At 49.7% G+C, this 17,498-nt stretch overlaps 6 protein-coding genes across 6 annotated transcripts; 4 read left to right on the top strand and 2 right to left on the bottom strand.

The window, feature by feature from the left end:
• Positions 1 to 830: 830 nt before the first annotated feature.
• Positions 831 to 1,022, top strand: Z518_03549 (uncharacterized protein; the record flags this gene model as incomplete). Its single annotated transcript, XM_013420574.1, has 1 exon — positions 831 to 1,022. One exon carries the CDS (start codon positions 831 to 833, stop codon positions 1,020 to 1,022), a length of 192 nt encoding a protein of 63 aa, XP_013276028.1.
• A 99-nt stretch (positions 1,023 to 1,121) lies between these two features.
• Z518_03548 (uncharacterized protein) lies at positions 1,122 to 1,664 on the top strand (the record flags this gene model as incomplete). The annotated part of the gene is made up of 1 exon (XM_013420573.1): positions 1,122 to 1,664. The coding sequence occupies one exon, from the start codon at positions 1,122 to 1,124 to the stop codon at positions 1,662 to 1,664; it is 543 nt and encodes a 180-aa protein (XP_013276027.1).
• An 817-nt stretch (positions 1,665 to 2,481) lies between these two features.
• Positions 2,482 to 2,886, bottom strand: Z518_03547 (uncharacterized protein; the record flags this gene model as incomplete). The annotated part of the gene is made up of 1 exon (XM_013420572.1): positions 2,482 to 2,886. One exon carries the CDS (start codon positions 2,884 to 2,886, stop codon positions 2,482 to 2,484), a length of 405 nt encoding a protein of 134 aa, XP_013276026.1.
• A 796-nt stretch (positions 2,887 to 3,682) lies between these two features.
• Z518_03546 (uncharacterized protein) lies at positions 3,683 to 5,297 on the top strand (the record flags this gene model as incomplete). The annotated part of the gene is made up of 8 exons (XM_013420571.1): positions 3,683 to 3,843; positions 3,901 to 4,141; positions 4,205 to 4,252; positions 4,302 to 4,436; positions 4,496 to 4,519; positions 4,572 to 4,744; positions 4,928 to 5,005; positions 5,051 to 5,297. The coding sequence occupies 8 exons, from the start codon at positions 3,683 to 3,685 to the stop codon at positions 5,295 to 5,297; spliced, it is 1,107 nt and encodes a 368-aa protein (XP_013276025.1).
• A 2,043-nt stretch (positions 5,298 to 7,340) lies between these two features.
• On the top strand, positions 7,341 to 12,155 carry Z518_03545 (uncharacterized protein; the record flags this gene model as incomplete). Its single annotated transcript, XM_013420570.1, has 1 exon — positions 7,341 to 12,155. One exon carries the CDS (start codon positions 7,341 to 7,343, stop codon positions 12,153 to 12,155), a length of 4,815 nt encoding a protein of 1,604 aa, XP_013276024.1.
• A 1,225-nt stretch (positions 12,156 to 13,380) lies between these two features.
• Positions 13,381 to 16,963, bottom strand: Z518_03544 (uncharacterized protein; the record flags this gene model as incomplete). Its single annotated transcript, XM_013420569.1, has 7 exons — positions 13,381 to 13,849; positions 13,947 to 14,131; positions 14,933 to 15,732; positions 15,789 to 16,022; positions 16,091 to 16,324; positions 16,383 to 16,587; positions 16,658 to 16,963. The coding sequence occupies 7 exons, from the start codon at positions 16,961 to 16,963 to the stop codon at positions 13,381 to 13,383; spliced, it is 2,433 nt and encodes an 810-aa protein (XP_013276023.1).
• Positions 16,964 to 17,498: the final 535 nt, after the last annotated feature.

Below are 17,498 nucleotides of genomic sequence, written 5' to 3'. Positions count from 1 at the left end.
CAAGCCACATGCTCACGTGATAATGCTAAGCCGTAGGCGTACGTGATTGGCCAGCAGGTCGCTCTTGGCGTCGCCACACAACGCCAAGCCCTAACCATGCGATTCCAAAAATTAAAAAATAAAAAAAAATCAAGTTTATATTTTATAATGCCAAAAATTGCTTCAAAATTGACACCAAATCGTGGTTGACCTATCAAGGACGTCACCGAGTGGTAAAACAATCGGCTTGCCGTCGAACCGATAGAATTGAGGGGCCTTACTAGTGTTCGATCATAGGTAAGGTAAGAGGGTTGTCCGGCCTAGCTTTCTAGGTGCCCTAGATGGGTAAACGTAATGCTCCAGCCAGTGATTGTTGATGATGTCGTCTTGTTCATACAAACTCTTCTGCAGTTGAACTCGTCTGGCTGAAGCTTTCACTGGCTGCGGCGCCCCATCTATAAGTTCGTTAGAGATGGACTATAGGAGGGGGGCTGTTTATTTTCTTAATTATTTTTATTTGCGTATATGTGAACTATTTGCCTTATAGAGTCCATATAATCATTCCACGACTTTAGGCGTATAGAGACTCTTGAGATATGCACGATTATTTAATCCCTTTAGGCCTTTTACGGCTACTCGTAAAAACGGTGTGTGCTCTCTTTTACCGTCCTTACGAGAGCACTCCTCTTACGGTGCCAGTCTATATCTTTAATAGAGACCCTACTCAATGCGAGTAATATACTAACAACGTAAAAAGACTTTTGGAAGACTTACTTAATCTTAATGCGAATACTAAGATGGCTTGGAGGAGGTGACAAAATAATTTTTTGAATTTTGAGCTGCTGGTCCTAATGCTCCGCGTTACGCTCGTCGCCAAGCGAGAACTAGAGCAGTACTTGGAACAAGAGGTATACGAGCTCCAGAAGAACCTGGACGATGCGGAAGCTGAGAAGGAGGAGGAGTTGCAAGGGCTGTTCTCGGGTGGGTGGTCTGCATTCCTTGGGCCTGATGATGGGCCGTATGAGGAGGATTACTGGGCATGACTGGCGCGCATTTTCCGCTCGAGTCCCAGCGCGCTCTCAGAAGGTGGCCAGAGGGCGAGACGGAATGAACTCGAAGCGGTACGACCGTACGATAAGATGATGGCAGTATTCGCACAGCGCACTGCGGCAAAGTGTGCATCATTTTTGATCGAACATATTAAACCTACAGATCGGATCCTCGACGTTGGCTGTGGCGTAGGCTCCATCACGCTCGACCTTGCTCGGCTCGTGCCCCAGGGCCAAGTGATCGGTATCGACATTTCAGAAAGCGATTTGGTAATTGCGCAAGATGCGGCTGATGCACAAGGTATTAAGAACATCGACTTCAAGCAGGTCGACGCATACAAGTTACTTGAGACGTTTGATGAGAACTTCTTCGACATTGTCCACGCACATCAAGTCTTGCTGCATGTCTCCGAACCAGTTAAGATGTTACAGCAAATCCGGCGGGTGGCGAGACCTGGTGGCTATATATCAGCAACGGATTGTGCAGAGGTCTTTACGTACCCTCTTCTACCGGCTCACGAAAAGCAGAAGGCCGTCTGGCTAGAACTGGGGAGGCGTCGCGGGGCATATGGCCTGGGTGGAAGGAAAAATCACGAGTGGGCGCACGGTGCTGGATTCGACTGGAGCCAGATCTAGGTGGGGACGGGCTCGCAGCAATGGTATGGCGAATCGTTGAAGGAGTGGGCCAAGGGTGGGGGGTGTCGATGCGCAGCTTGGCCTTGAAGTCAGGCATGCTGACGGCGGAAGAATATGATGAAATTGAGGAGACTACCCTACAATGGAGCGAGCGTCCTGAAAGTCGTGTTATGGAATTGGTTGGATGGATTCTATGTCGTAAATGAGAGGGCTCTCCCGGTTTCGGGAACAACTGTAAGGCTGTACAGATGTTCTATGCTGAGAGGCAAGTATAGCCGATCGCTGGGGAGCCAGATTAGGCCTCCCTTGTAGGTCTGTGGATGCTTATTGGGTTCCCGGTCCGAGACCCTCGGAAAACTGAGGTCTAAACCTCAAGTTTTAGAGGTGTTTAATGCGAGATCGATCAGAATATATGCAACAGGCATCTGTCCACAGATACCGGATCTTGTCCTTTCTGCGAATGTGACGGGGGGAGGCGCAAGCCATTAGAGGCGATGGACTTGGTAAGTGCTCGGACATGATCGAATGGAACCTTTTACCATACCTGATGTCGACCTGCGTCGATCCGTGCCCAGAACTTCAGTAGAAGCCATCTTCAAGGCCATCCTCGTGAAGTGCGGCTCGCCGGGTCGATTTCGGCATAAATCAATTTGTCCAGTACTGCGACCAAAGCACCGTCACAGATGCGGCACCTCTGCGGAGCTATTTTGTAGCACGGCTTCTTTGCACACCTAAGACGCAATGTCGCGTCCAAAGGAAGCTGGCCAAGGATGTTCGATCAGAGACCTTTTTGCATTTGCACTATGTTACTACTTGCTTAGAATTGGAAAGCCTTCTTAGGATCAACGGAGCAGATTGGGTCCGACTTCATCGTCTTCATATCGGTGGGGAAAGACACATGCTCGTGCACCCACTGCCATTGCCCGTTTGCCTTGATCAAGATTTCAGTGATCCGGTAGGTCATTTCGAATATTTTGCCATCATCCGCAGTCCCTCCGATCAGCCTCTGGTACATGTGAGCGTACCTAGTTGTCTTAGACGTGGCAAAGACCTCGATATCCTTGATTTGAAAGGTCGAGTTGGATAAGTAGTGGAATGTCTCGTCGAAATGTTCCTTGAATGCTCCACGCCCGGTGAAGCCGAAGATGTCGAATGTCACGACCTCGGGGAAGTTGTAGAATTTCCGACCCGGTTCGATAGAAGCATTAAATTCCTTGTTCATGCAATTGGGCCCATCTCTTGTACATGTCAAGGATCTCCTGCTCCTCTTGGAGAAGGTTGGGATCGTGCAACTGCGTGACCAAAGCAAACGGTTCACTCTCAATTTCATGCAGGGGACCGTGGTGGCCAGGACTTACACTGCTTTTCGGGTAACTCAAGTTCTTCCATAAGTCCTCAACTGTGGTGAGAGTTTCCTGGTCGTAGCGTCTGCGTAAGCTATCTCCACCGCTTGCTATCTCATCTGGGATTCCAGACCAACCTCGGTGTGCCAGCCGTCCGAAGTCATGGTTTCTCGTGAAGGATGTGCTCACAAAGATCGGGAAAATTGTTAACTCTGTGGGGTTGTGAATTGAGAGTGTCAAGATAATTTTGTCAATGAATTTGTTTTGAGGCTTCCTTCACTTAAATGCATCACGGCTAGTGGTTTGCGTATACATTGGATAAGCCGGTCAACAGAAGTTGCACCGTATGCTCGGAGCCGGGAGAACTACACATTATCCCAGAAAATCCATGCGTAGCAAATGTCGGAGGAATAGAGGATGTCCCGCTCCGTCTAAAGATGGCGGAAAGGTGATTTCGGATGCGCTGATCGTATCGTGCTCAGTTAGGCCGTCGGCGTTTCGCACCATCTATTCTTCGGATTACAGAGATCAGTCCATGCAGTCCCTGGAGGCCTACCCAAGGGAACCCATTCCTTATTTCAATGTGATAGTTGTTAGCGAGCTGGGAGCGTGAAATACTACACGTCTCTATCGTCCTTGTTGTACCAGCAGCGTGATCAGACTCGCACGAACAACATGAAGGCCATCTTGTTGCTGGCTGCTGTTGCAGTAGTCCTCTTCGGTGTCTACCGCCTCGTTCAGGTGGGCAAAAGAGACCCTCGTATGCCTCCAGGTCCTCCTACCGTGCCCATCCTAGGCAATCTGCTTCAAATACCCACTATAGGTCTCTATAAGAAGTCAGTCGCGAGTGCAATCGCCAAATAGACAGCAGTGTGGCTGATCGGTACATCCAGATTCCTAGAATGGAGCCAAGAATATGGCCGCGTGTACTCTTTGAGGTTTGGCAACAAGAATGTCATTGTTCTTTGTGATAGGGAGGCGATCCATGACTTGATCGACAAAAAAGGAGTTATTTATTCGGACAGGCCTTCCGGTTACGTTGGCAAGCTACTAACTCTTGGTGACCACATGGTTGTCTCATCGCTTGACCCTTTAACTGCGCAGAAGAGGAAAGTGGCCACTCACAACCTCGCTGTAAGATTTGCCATTCCAAAAACACTCTGGAGAAAGACTTTGTCATTCATTGCATGCACGCAGCCAAGAATTATCGACGAGAAGCTGGCGCCCATCCAGGAATCAGAGTATGTACCGATTTCCCACATAAGGAACGGTTGTGTCACTGACTTCTGACAAGATCACCCAACTCATGTTCGACTTCTTGGAGGATCCTGACCACTTCTACCAGCATGTTCGTCGAGTGACCTCTTCAATTGCTTGCAGCTTCGTTTATGGGCACCGAGGACCAACTTACGATTCTTTCTGGGGAAGTGTAAGAACTACCAAATCAAAACAATCATACGACTACGATCAAATGCTAATTGACTATAGTGCGTTTACAAGGCTTTAGAAGTTGTAAGCCATCATCCGCAGGCCAGGCGACTATTATAGTAACGACAAATTTCAGTTTGGAGCCGCACTCGAACCAGGAGCGAATCCTCCCGTGGACGAATTTCCATTCTTGCAGTACTGGCCCACCTTTCTATCACCATGGAAGCAGAGGGCAAATAGATCCAGAACCTTGATGGATTCAATTTGGAGCGAAGCCCGGAGGATGGTGGAGGAGCAGAGAGCTCTTCGGTGAGCTTGTTGAAGGTGGAGCAGAAACTACCTCTTCATCTGTCTTGACGGATATCTTGGCACTTGCAAGAAATCCGCAGATCCGGGAAAAAGCCAGAAGGGAGATTGACGCTGTGTGTGGAACTGAGAGGTCCGTTGAATAGATTTGTTACCCTTAGCGAAGCTGTCGCTGACATTTGCAAGGTCCCCTACCTGGTCTGACTTTAGGAGACTCCCATACGTCAATGCGATTGTCAAGGAAGGCATGAGGTACCGCCTAGTGTAAGTCAAGCCTACAACACAGATGAGTCCGCTGAATCACAAAAGCATCTCAAGCGGGCTACCGAGACAGAACAAAGTCGAGGATAGTTACGAGAGTATGCTCATCCCCAAGGGCTCGACAATCTTTATCCCAATATGGGCGATCCACCACTCCGAGAAATTAGGGTATCAAGAGCCCGATACCTTCAACCCAGATCAGTATATTGGCTTCAATAGATTGGCGAATGATTATGCTGGCAGTCCCAACTTTCAAGATCGTGATAAGTTACCCCATAATATCTTCAGTGCTTAAACTGACATTCTTGTTTGGTCACACCATTATGGATATGGAGCAGGACGGAGGATGTGTCCAGGGATCCATCTTGCCGAACGCAATCAGTGGCGTATGCTGTCCAAGCTGCTATGGGCTTTCGAGATCAGCGAACCCGTGGACAATGAAACCGGAAAGACCATGCCGTTAGACTCTGATGCTTATCTAGATAGCTTACTCCACGCACCGCTCCCGTTCATCCGACCGCGCAGCCAAGCACATATTGACACCATCCGATGAGAGATGGCGGAAAACCGTGAGCTCTTCAGCAAATGGGAATAATCAAGTGAAATTCGATGTGCATGATCAAGCCACAATACTTTAAACCAACGGGTTTGATTGCCTCGGCTCTCTACTTGGTCATAAATCATTGGTGGAGGATTACGGGACGACGTATAATAGAATGTCTGCAGCTGCCCTTCCACGAGACTGGTCTGCTTCTCACAGCACAAAAAATGCCAACAGCCGGTTGAATTTATGCATATCGGGATGAAACTAATTGAAGCGGCCATGACACGCAAAATCAAAGAAGCCATTTGATCCCGCTCTAGGTACTCCCACTTGTCTCGGTGCTCTTCACCACCAATCCTCCTCGTGACTCTACAACTTGGCTTCCAACGACAGGATTTCTTTCGTCAAACACCCCAAGAGACCGGTAAAAGAATCTGGGGCTCATTCCTGTTCTTGCCAAGACTGACTCTCACAGATATTGGTCAATTGGAATGGTAGTATTTTCATTTCTGTCTAGTCCTGTTGTCCGCCTGACAGTAAGCTTCCTTTCTTAAATATAATGTGCAATTGGTAGGAGTTAAAAAAATAGGTCCTGATCTATCGAATGCCCCTTTATTCTAGCTGTAACGTCAACAGCGTTCGCGACGTCTCAAACTACCTCTAGAGCCACTGTAGTCTACCTAGACGTTGCACAACCGCCTTCTGATAGGGCAGTGGCAGGTGCTAGTTTCGACGATCTGGACAATGCACTTTGAGAAAGCTGGCTACGTGGCTTCTTGCTTATACTCGATTGTAATGAGAAGCATCGTATAGAGTTGTCATCCCTTTTAAGGCGAGCTCCCCGACGCTCGAGAAAAGTTATGGATCTTCTCCAGTCCTTGGCAGTCCCCAGTGATTGTCCCTACGTAGTGCGGTTCCATTGCCTTTCTAGCATCCGCTTAAAGATCGATGGCTTTTGGGACTGGAGCCGGCAATGATGAAACAAATTTTGGGGTGCGCAGCCAGAATTCTCGGAATGGCCGCAAACGAGTAGGTCTATTCCCTTTTGTAGAAGAGACGTGAGATGACCACAATGTCGAGGGTTATCGTTGGGGTCACGGCCGCCTAACCAAGGGGTTGCGGCCTATGCAGTATCCAGGGCACGTGACAGCCAACCCTTTGCCTAGATGGGCCCCTCTCTACCGCTACGTGGCCATCCTTGGCTTCTACTCGCCTCTGCAACGACCGCATTTGGAATGACCGAGATCATGACAGGGATCCAGCGAAGCTTAAAAAACAGGAATTTTTCTTTATACGATTAAAGAACAGACCGCATTCTATTAAGAAAGACTTGGGATGACCCACAGCCATATGCTGGCTCACTGCAAGGCTCACCGACGCATCTGGAGGCCCAGGATTTAGCATGACGACGCGAAGCGGACACACTGTCGAATAGGAGTCCATCAACAAATCATGGAACTCCATCGCGACAGCTCCAGTTTGAAGCACAGCCTCCATGTGTTGCCTCCATCTCTCCCTGTCGTTCAATCCTATTCTAACTTGGCCAATCTTATAACGTCCACCATGTGAGGACTCTACCATGTCGCATACCCGCCGCGTCACCATGCGCTTGCCGGCGACATTGCGCCTGCTCTTGGAAACCCCCTCAACTTGAGGTCGCACATTAATAATTTTTGCCAGTCAACTTCGCCTCATTGACCCACCGACGCGGGGAAAGTCTTTTTGATACATCTCCCACCATCCTGCTGGTTGGCCCATCAATGCTTTTCATCGATGTTCTCCCTCCCATCGGCCATGCGTCTCATCAAGCAAGTTCGGACTCTCGTTACCAAAGACCTGCTGATTATCGTATGGCGACGATGGTTCTCAACTGCACTACGGGCTCTGGCCTTGCCCATCGTCTACATTTGGCTCATCTCTTACGTCCGAAACTTCTTCATGCCTCCCTCGAATTACGGCTTCGGTCACCAGAGATCAATTCGCTCTCTTTCCGATGTCCTCAACGACTCTGAGTTGCTTGGCGGGCGTAACACCGTCGCCTTTGTTCACAATGGAAATACTGGAGGTCAAATTGAAGCCTTGATTAACACCCTATCTGCCCTACTGCTCGATGAAGGTGTCAATATTGAAATCTTGTCCTCTAACGACGACCTATTCACCACCTGCCAAAGCTCTTTGCGTGGAACTTCTCGCTGTTACGCCGCAGCTAGCTTCACGTCTTCCCCCACTGAAAACGAAGGATTTTGGAACTACACCGCCATCGCCGATTTTAGTCTGGGTACTCGTATCTTTGTCGATCGGAGTGACAATGATGCCCAGCTCTACTCCCTCCCTTTCATTCACGCCATCGACGCCGAAATTGCAAACCAGGCTGGGCTTGATCTCCCGCAGACTATCCTCGAGTCCCCGTTTACCTCCGAAACGGTCCAGGACCGCAATGACGAGGTGCAAGAATTCTTCATGAGAGCTTTGATCAACTATCTCGCAGTTGTATTCTTCATTGGTATTTGCGGTGTTACTTATCACTTGCCCGGTCACATGTCTTCGGAACGAGAGTCAGGCATGTCCCAGCTCATCGACACAATGGTTCCGAACCGGCATCAGTGGCACTCCCAGGTCGCCCGAGTTCTCGCAACCCACATCTCCTTTGACATTGTCTACATTATATCATGGCTCTCTATAGGGGCCATTGTCTCCTCCTTGGTCTTCCTGCACACTGATCCCGCCATTGTAGTGCTTTACCATCTCTTGGCTGGCTTCGCACTGACGGGTTACTCCCTCTTCGGGGGCAGTCTTTTCCGCCGGTCACAGCTCTCCGGCATCACTGTTCTGATTGTCTCGCTCGCTCTGGCCATCGTGGCCCAATTCGTTCTCGACTCCATTGTGGCTCAATGGGTCCTTTCGGTTATTTTCCCCTCAGTAAATTACACCATGTTCATCATCTACCTTGCTAAATGGGAAAGTCAACTGCAACCAGCCAATCTCCTCCAAGACCCTCCAGACATTGGAAGACCTTCGATCCCTGGTTATGCCATTTTTATCCTGATGGCTGTGCAACTGGTAATTTACCCCTGGCTTGCTACCGCCTCTGAGATAGTCCTCTACGGGACTGCCTCGAAGCACCGAAGTCTCGAATCGAGAGCGGGGAGAGAGCATGGCACTGTTGACGTCCGCAACTTCTCAAAATTCTACTACCCTAGCTGGTGGCAAATGGACAAGCCTGTCGTCAAGGCGGTGGAGAACTTGACGTTTACGGCATTAAGAGGCCGGATTGTGGTGCTACTTGGTGCTAACGGCAGTGGGAAGAGTACCACGTTGTCAGCGATTTCTGGGATTCACTCGATATCTTCAGGCCATATCGACTTGGATGGTACCGGTGGCCTTGGCCTTTGCCCTCAGAAGAACGTGTTGTGGGACGATTTAACGGTGTCTGAACATGTGCGAATCTTCACTCGGTTGAAGAACGCGCAGAAGCAAACGGACTCACGTCGAAACATCCTCCACCTCATCCGCGGCTGTGATCTGGAAGCAAAGACGAATAAGAAGTCAAAGGCTCTCTCGGGAGGTCAGAAGCGCAAGTTACAGTTGGCCATGGCTTTTACTGGGGGATCCCAAGTTTGCTGCATCGATGAAGTCTCCTCTGGACTTGACCCGCTCTCCCGCCGCAAGATTTGGGAAATTTTGCTTTCGGAGAAAGGAAAGCGGACCTTCCTCCTAACCACTCACGCTCTCGACGAAGCTGATGCTCTCTCGGATGACATTGTCGTGCTATCCAAAGGCACCCTCAGAGCTCATGGCTCCGCTGTCGAGCTCAAGAACAGATTTGGTCGTGGCTACCGCGTTCTTGTTCCTCATAACATGATCCAGCGGCATGAGATTCAACAGATCATGGGCAACCACAGGTATTCCATGACTGAATCAGGCCCACTATTCCAAGTGTCAGACGCCGCCGAAGCTAATCAGCTTGTTGCTTCTCTCGAGAAGCGACGGATCCCCAGATACCAGGTCATTCCCCCCACCATCGAGGATGTCTTTATGGAACTTGCCGATGAGCTCAAAGAGGAGCCGATTCTGGGCGCTGCAAAGCCCTCCGGCTCCGTTGTTGCCGGTCTCAAGCTTCCACCAGGTACAGCATTGATGTCGTCGACGGAATTCGCCCTGAACAAGGATACCTTCGACCTCATGAAAGGTGGTGGAAGTACCTTTTTTGGACAGGTCTGGATTATATTCTGTAAGCGCCTCAGGATCCTGACCCGCAACTATCTACCCTATTGCTGTGCCGTCCTAGTACCACTGATCACTGTTGGCCTGGCAACATTCTTTCTCGCTGGTTTTGAGGGACTCAATTGCTCGTTAGGAGCTAATGCAAACAACCCGGCCGTGCAAAATTTGGCCGTTCTAGATACTTACTGGGGCCTCGACATCCCTATTGCGCCTGCTGACGAGTTTGATGAGTCAAGACTTTCCCCGCTGTATGGACAATATGTCGCAAACATAGTACGGTTGGGCACGTACGTCGAATTTGAGGTCTACATTCGACAGAACTTCCGCAGCGTCGTGCCCGGAGGTTTCTGGATTGGCAACACCACCTCTTCGACTCCTTGGCTTTCCTATAAGGCTAATGACGGCCTGTACAACTCCGTTTTGGCCAAGGTAGCCTTGGACTCCTACCTTCTCAACACCAACATTGTTGCTTCCTTCTCCACCTTTGCACTTCCCCTCGCCGCCAGCACTGGAGACTCCCTGCAGCTCGTGGTATACTTCACCTTCGCAATGTGCGCCTGCTGCGGTTTCTTCGCCCTATACCCCACGTTTGAACGGCTGAGCAAAGTTCGTGCCCTGCATTACAGCAATGGTGTTCGATCAGCACCGCTCTGGCTGGCCAATATTCTCTACGACTCCATTTTCGTCGTCATCATCAGCGCCGCTGCGATTGTCCTCTTCACTGGTCTGTCGGATCTCTGGTGGGAACCAGGCTACCTGTATGTGGTGTTCTTCCTCTTCGGCATCTCGTCGACATTACTGTCTTATATCGTGTCATTGTTCGCAACTTCTCAACTTGCTGCATATGCGTTTTCCGCCGGAGGCCAAGCAGTTTTCGGCCTCATCTACTTCATCCTATATCTTGTCATGATCACATACAGCCAGCCGACACGGCTGCTGACAGATCTCAACACCGTCCAGTATACACTTGGCCTGATCACGCCGTCGGGAAACTTATTGAGGGCGATGCTACTGACCCTGAATCAGTCTCAGCTGCTTTGCCGCAACCAAAGCTACATCTCTTACCCCGGTAATATGGAGGTCTATGGCGGCCCAATACTCTATCTCGTCCTCCAGATCTTCGTTTTCTACACGTTCCTAGTTTGGTATGATAGCGGGTGGCGACCATCTCTCTTGCCATTCACAAAGCACCTCCCTCGGCCCGTCGACACGGAGAAAGACTCAGAGACAATAGACCCTGATGTTGCTGCCGAAGTTACCCGCTGCGAGAATTCAACCGATGGTCTACGTGTTTTACACCTGAGTAAGCGCTTCGGCCTCCACAGCCCACCCGTGGTCGACAACATCACATTCGGAATCCAACACGACTCGGTCTTCGCCCTTCTTGGGCCCAATGGAGCCGGGAAATCTACCACCATCAGTCTAATCCGAGGAGACCTTCACCCATCCACCCGCATCAGTGACATCCAAATCGAGGGTTTCTCTGTACGTGCCCACCTATCCACCGCACGACAACGTCTAGGTGTCTGTCCACAGTTCGACGCTATGGATCAGATGACTGTGACAGAGCATCTACGGTTTTATGCCTCCGTCCGCGGCGTACGCCGAGCCAACATCTCCTACAATGTGTCCACCGTCCTACACGCTATCGGACTCTACCCCTTCCGCCATCGCCAAGCAGCCCACCTCTCTGGAGGTAACCAACGCAAACTCAGCCTAGGTATTGCGATCATTGGGAACCCCTCAATCCTCCTCCTCGATGAGCCCTCCTCAGGAATGGATGCCGTCGCCAAACGAAGCATGTGGCGTGTTGTCCGCGGCATCAAGGCCGGCAGAGGCGTGGTTATGACAACGCACAGCATGGAAGAGGCCTCTGCCCTTGCTGACCGTGTCGGCATTCTCGCGAGGCGGATGTTGGCCCTGGGGACCACAAACTCACTGCGAGGCCGTTATGGCGGAATCTACCATGTTCGTCTGGTCCATGAACACGGCGCAGGCATGAGCGAGGACGAAGGACGAAGGTTGAAATCCTGGGTAACCGGAAACATCCCAGGCGCTGTTCTCGGCGACGAAGATGGCACGTTGTTGCATGGACAGCTGGAATTTACGATACCCACCACGATCGAGGTTGCTGTCAAGAGTCATGGTGAAGACCAAACAGAAAATCAGACCCAATCGCAATGGACGAATGCAGCAGCGATTCTTTTAGATCTATTGGAGCGCCACAAAGTAGGGATGGGGATCAAATACTACTCGTTCAGCGAGACTACGCTAGAAGATGTATTCTTAGCAGTGGTTGGGAGGCACCGTGTTGCAGAAGAGGAGGCGTTGAAAGGGAGTGGGAAAACATTAGGGAAGAAGCCATGGAGCAGGATAGTCCGGTGATGGTTTGTTGATGTGATAGTAGTAGGGGTGAGAGAAAAGAAGAACGTGTCGTGGTGAGTACTGGTCGCCAGGCCGTCTGTAAACATTGGGTTTCGGGTCCCGGGGACTGGCGACTGCGTTTAGAACCTAGAGCATGGCTTGGGCGTTTATGAACAGAAACGACAGAATATGGGATGATTCAAAATGAAGAATAGAAGAAGAGAATCTAGGAAGGAAGGCGTTGGACGGGAGTGGGAATGCGCCCATGTTATGGGATGACGATTATATGACCCACAATTGAGCATCTTCTCGAGGATCGAGGAGTATTTATTCTGCTCAAAGCTGTCGTATTCTGTCGAACAAATGGTAACGCGTCGTTCGCAACAGACCGACTCATTCTGCAACACTCGCTCACTGGACTGTATCACCATGGACAGACAACAGCGTTGACATACACTGCTTTAGATAGAGATGCAGATGATGTTTATCCGACACTCATTGGGAGAGTCTGACAAATTCAATACATCTCAAATACATACCGTCTGACACAACGACGACCAAAGAGGCACTTTGGCGAGGTCGATTAGGCAGTATTGCGTAGAATAGACCGTCCCGCCACCCTTCTCTCAACAATTCAATCCAGGACGCATCCTCGTTGGGATCTCATGCAATGCGAACAGACAAAGCAGAAACTGCTTCCTAGATCGACGATTACCCAAATGAACACCTAGTGGGTATGCCACCATCTATGATAGTATGTCGAAAATCTCCGGGCGCATTACAGTGGGGTAGCCTATATTCGGCTGAAAATGATCCGGAAGCTGTCGGATGCAACCAGACGCTTGAGGATTCCTAGTTGGTCCAGCTGCTCGATCATCAACTAGGTTTAGTGTTTCATGTTGTGCATTCCAGTATAGTGGAAGTTCGTGCGGCTACGTCCAGACTTGCAGATGTGCGTCGGTCCCTTATATTACAAATGCCTACAAGGGAGCCATTGCGACGAAGCATCATCATATAGAGTCCCTCTTTCACGGAGACAAACTAGAACGAGAAAACAGAAAAAAAGTACTTTACAAGTTAACTCCACTTCAATAATGAAGTCAAAAGGAACCATGACAGCTCATTTGACCAGATCATATGAGGCCAGCCGATAGGGACATTGCGCATCACCACGTCGGAAATATCCTTCTCGTGACCCGCTGTAAAGGTTTTGATCCGCGCGACATCCTGGGTAGCGGTTTCGAGGTTAGGTCCAACTGCTTATCAATGCGCTCATACTCGCAGAAAAGTTGACCAAGCCCATCTGCGCGACTCCAAGAAAATTCGCATTTGCGGAGGTGCTCAGATAGACGGAAAGGCTCGAGAGCGCGAGCGCAAGGACGGCTACTATCATGTCTAGAACTAGTCTAAGCCACTGCTGGACGCACAACAGTAGATAGTGGGCCCTCAGTGAGAGATCCAATAGCCCGGCAGTCTCACCAGTGTAGTTCTCATCCCAGCCGAACGAGCGGATGGTGGTTCGGCCGAGGATCGTTGTTGAAAAGTGTGCAAGAAGTAAAGCCTTGCCTTCTAAATCCAGGATTCGAAGTTGACGTGCGGTACGAAGGTAAAACTTTTGGATGACATAGAGTATTATTAAACAAAATGGGATAGCCACCGCGTTGTACTTGCCTAGGCAATACTGGTCAATGCTGCAAAAAAGGTTTGGTAACAGCCTATTGGTACATCAGTATCAATGATGCTGAGATCTTGACTGAATCTGTCGCAGGGAGATTGGCTGAGAACTTAGGCCGTTCCTTGATATCTTCTGACCTGTTTATAATTTGCCCAGACCCTTGGGTGGTCATAAAAGCAAGAGTGGCACTGATGAATCCGTCGTTAGCAATATTTGATCTGTCTGGAAATTTCTCCTGAATTTTGCTCGCCCAATGGCTCTCTTCAGAAGTGTTTCGTGCAGCACGATTGCGGACCTTGGGATCATCCTCAAAAGTAGCTGTCTACCATCATTAGTGGTCGGACAATAGCAGAATGCAAACTTGTGTCACTGGCCTTGCGTCCAGAATCAGGGCCAAAATTGCCACCCGTCCTAGAAGGAAGTAAATTCCAACGTAGAAATCTGTCTTGGAGTCATTGTGATTTTCATTGGCTGCAGCCCACCAAGCGATCCATATCTCTGATCGTAGACGTGAGCATGATTGGAAAAGCGGCTCACTCACGTGGAAAAGAAAGCCCAAAAACAACGATAGAGAACAATAACACAAATACCAAGGTATTCGAACGTCCCAACGTTTTCATGTAGTACCAATAGATGGCGGAATCTATGGGAACCCTGGACGTTTGTGGATCCCTTATTCGTGAGAAATCCACATTACTTTGCATGGATGTTCTGTTAGAAGGCAAAGCCTCGCAAATAGTGTCTTCTTGTTCGGGTTCTTCAAATTTGGAAACTCTTGAAGCCGCATCCTCACACCCATGTCTCGACGTTTTAGGACGGACGTCATTGAGGTTGATGACATGATTAGCGAAAGCACGAAAGGCGTCTGATAGGTTGAGTATGTGCCGTGAGGGAGGAATGGGAGTACCATACCTTTGACCGAAGCATATACAACGGTTGTCCCACGACTTCGTAAGATTCCTTAGGGTCCAAAGAGAGAACAGAGTATATGGTTAGCCGTATTCGGGTCTGAGCCACGGAGGACGTCATCTAATATTAGGATATTTTCGCGGGAGTAAACTGCTCGAGCGAGCGCCTAAAATCTCCAAATTAGCAAAGCAAGACCACACGATAGGTTCCTTACCAGTCTAATTCGTTGCCCACCACTCAGACGCAGACCTTCCATTCCAACTACAGTTTTTTCTCCAAACGGCAGACGCTTAATGTCTTCCCGCAGGCCGCATGCGTCCACGACAGTTTCAAACCATGTCTCATCATACTCTGAGACGCCAATAACATTGTCCATAAATGTGTCATTGATGAGCCATGGTTTCTGGCTACAAAATGCTGCCCTTCTGATGTTGGACCGTAGTGTCCCAGATCGTATCTCTGTTTCTCCAAGCAACGTTTTCAACGAGTAGACTTGCCCGAGCCCGGTTCTCCCCATGATCATAGTGAAATGGTCTTTGCGAATCGTGAACGACATATTGGAGAACACTGTCTGACAACCCCTCCAGCCAACTTCAGCGTCTTGTGCTATAGCCCAAATCCCATTGGTGTCGAGCTCATCCATCCCAGGCGTGATGGCGGGGCCACTGGGTAATTCTCGGAGTGGTACTATGGTGGCGAAGCTTCCTAGTAACTCTCGGAGTCCCACCGTGTCGGAAGATTTGTTCACTGGGAGTTTCTGCAGAGACTCTTCCAAGCCGGGATTGGCCTGGAGTGGACCCATCATGAATTGTGTGAACCGTCCAAAGCAGCTAAGAACCACCATAATTCCGAGAGCTGCTGGCACAAAATTTCCGACAGCTTGGCCCAGGAGCAAAAATATGGTAAGAAAGGAAAATGCACGACTCGAGGATAGGATGTTCCCCTGGTTGACAATACTAGACAAGGCAAACACCGTGAGTCCAAGAAGTGGGCACATTACCGACGTCAGATGGGCTTTGATGGAAATCGTCAGTAAGTTCGTAGGAACGTGAATCGGGGGTCCAACTGACATATGGTCACGATCCAGACAAGATGGCCACGGTATTTCTTGGAAACTGTTACCTCAACATCGCGTAGCTTGGATATTGATGCCTTGACGACGTCGTCAAGTGCCGTCATTTGAATGTATCGAAGGCAACTCAGTACAGCTGATGTCGCATCCTCCCTTGTTTGGATTGCACGAAGCCATGCGGCTTGGTTAGTGCCAGCACTGGCTCCTAAAACTGCTCCAACACCCACACATGCTCGTCACATTGTCAGAGAATAAACCATTGCATTAGTCAAGGAGTCCCTCACCGATTGCAAACAGCACCGGGCCAGTGAAGCAGCCACACTGACAATCCCATCTCCAAAATGCTTGCCCATAGGTGGCGGATAGTCTGCAGACCAAAGGCAATTTTTTCCATGTCTGAAATCACCAGGGTCAGCCCAGCCGATTCCGTATCTTGAGCGTCATTTTCAGTCATGTCCAACATGGAGCGATATATGAGCATGGTCAGACTTCCGCGAACCCCCGTGACAAGTTTATTCGTCTGGTGGCCATGGCCTGCTGTAGCGATCTATATTTTCTTAGCGGGTGATCCCGAGTAAGACGGGAAACTTACTGCCATCCCAGCATAACTGGAAGCCATATGCAACAACCAACCATGTACCCACAGGTCTACCGGGAGAATCTTGTCCATTTCCTAACTTGGCGACTTCTTTGACGAGGAAAGGCTGTGCAAATGTACAAACCGTCAACAAAAGTCGAAAAAGCGCTCCCAAGATCAGATATCGCTTGTGTTGCTTAAAGCTAGTCCAAAGCAAAGACTGCAAGCGATCTGCGCTGGCAAAGTTAGCATCGACGCATCACGTGTAAAGACCCAGTGTCTGGCATTACCAAGTTCCAATCTTTCGCCATTTCATTTGAAAGAGTTTCCGATTTGAACTTGTCGTCGATGACAAAGAGACTGTTGAAAGTGAACGGAGAGCTGAAGCTCTTTAGCAGGAGAGGATTCAGCCACCAGAATGTCAAGAGAGATATCATGCCCGCTGTGGACTCGGGTGACAAGCCGGTGTACGGGGCAAGCAGGGATGACCCTTTGTCCCATGACTCCAAGACCAAAGCAACCACTCGCAGGAAGACTGAAGCGCTGAAGATACCAGCGAGGGCTGTGCCATTGGTCAAGACCCAAAGCGTTCGCATTCGGATGCCATCCACGCATATTGAGAGAGCAAAGAAGACAACAAGGAGGTCTGACGGGCGATATGACCTTATGTGTTCTAAATGGGAGAGATATACGAATGCAACGCTAGCAGACAGGCGCACAACAACATCTGCAATTGTCAAACTGGGTGCAACTCAAGATGTATTGAATGCTCTGGGCTCTTCAAATGAGTGTGGGATAGAGCCCACCTATATATCTATCTACGAGGTGTATACTGGTGCTGTTGCCTGTCAATGGTGTTGCACGCCAGGAGGTGAATGTTTACCAAACGAGTAGGTTGGCCATGACCGATAGGTTATCGTTTGTTCAACAGCTCCAACTATGGGCGTACTTAGGCCACCAGATCTCTAGTTTGAACTTCTACGCGAGATTGAGGCGCGAATGGTCCCGAATGGCTATCTCAATTGACCGGGGGATGAGCTGACCCTCAATCAAGCAATGCGAGTATCGTGCAACCACGGCCTTGTGGAGGTGGGACAAATCTGCGGAAGAGAATTAGATCGAGAAAGGTGA

Source organism: Rhinocladiella mackenziei, assembly GCF_000835555.1.
Source record: "Rhinocladiella mackenziei CBS 650.93 unplaced genomic scaffold supercont1.2, whole genome shotgun sequence".
NCBI classification, from domain to species: domain Eukaryota; kingdom Fungi; phylum Ascomycota; class Eurotiomycetes; order Chaetothyriales; family Herpotrichiellaceae; genus Rhinocladiella; species Rhinocladiella mackenziei.
The sequence above is the reverse complement of the archived record's forward strand: the minus strand, read 5'-3'. Positions and strand labels throughout refer to the sequence as shown.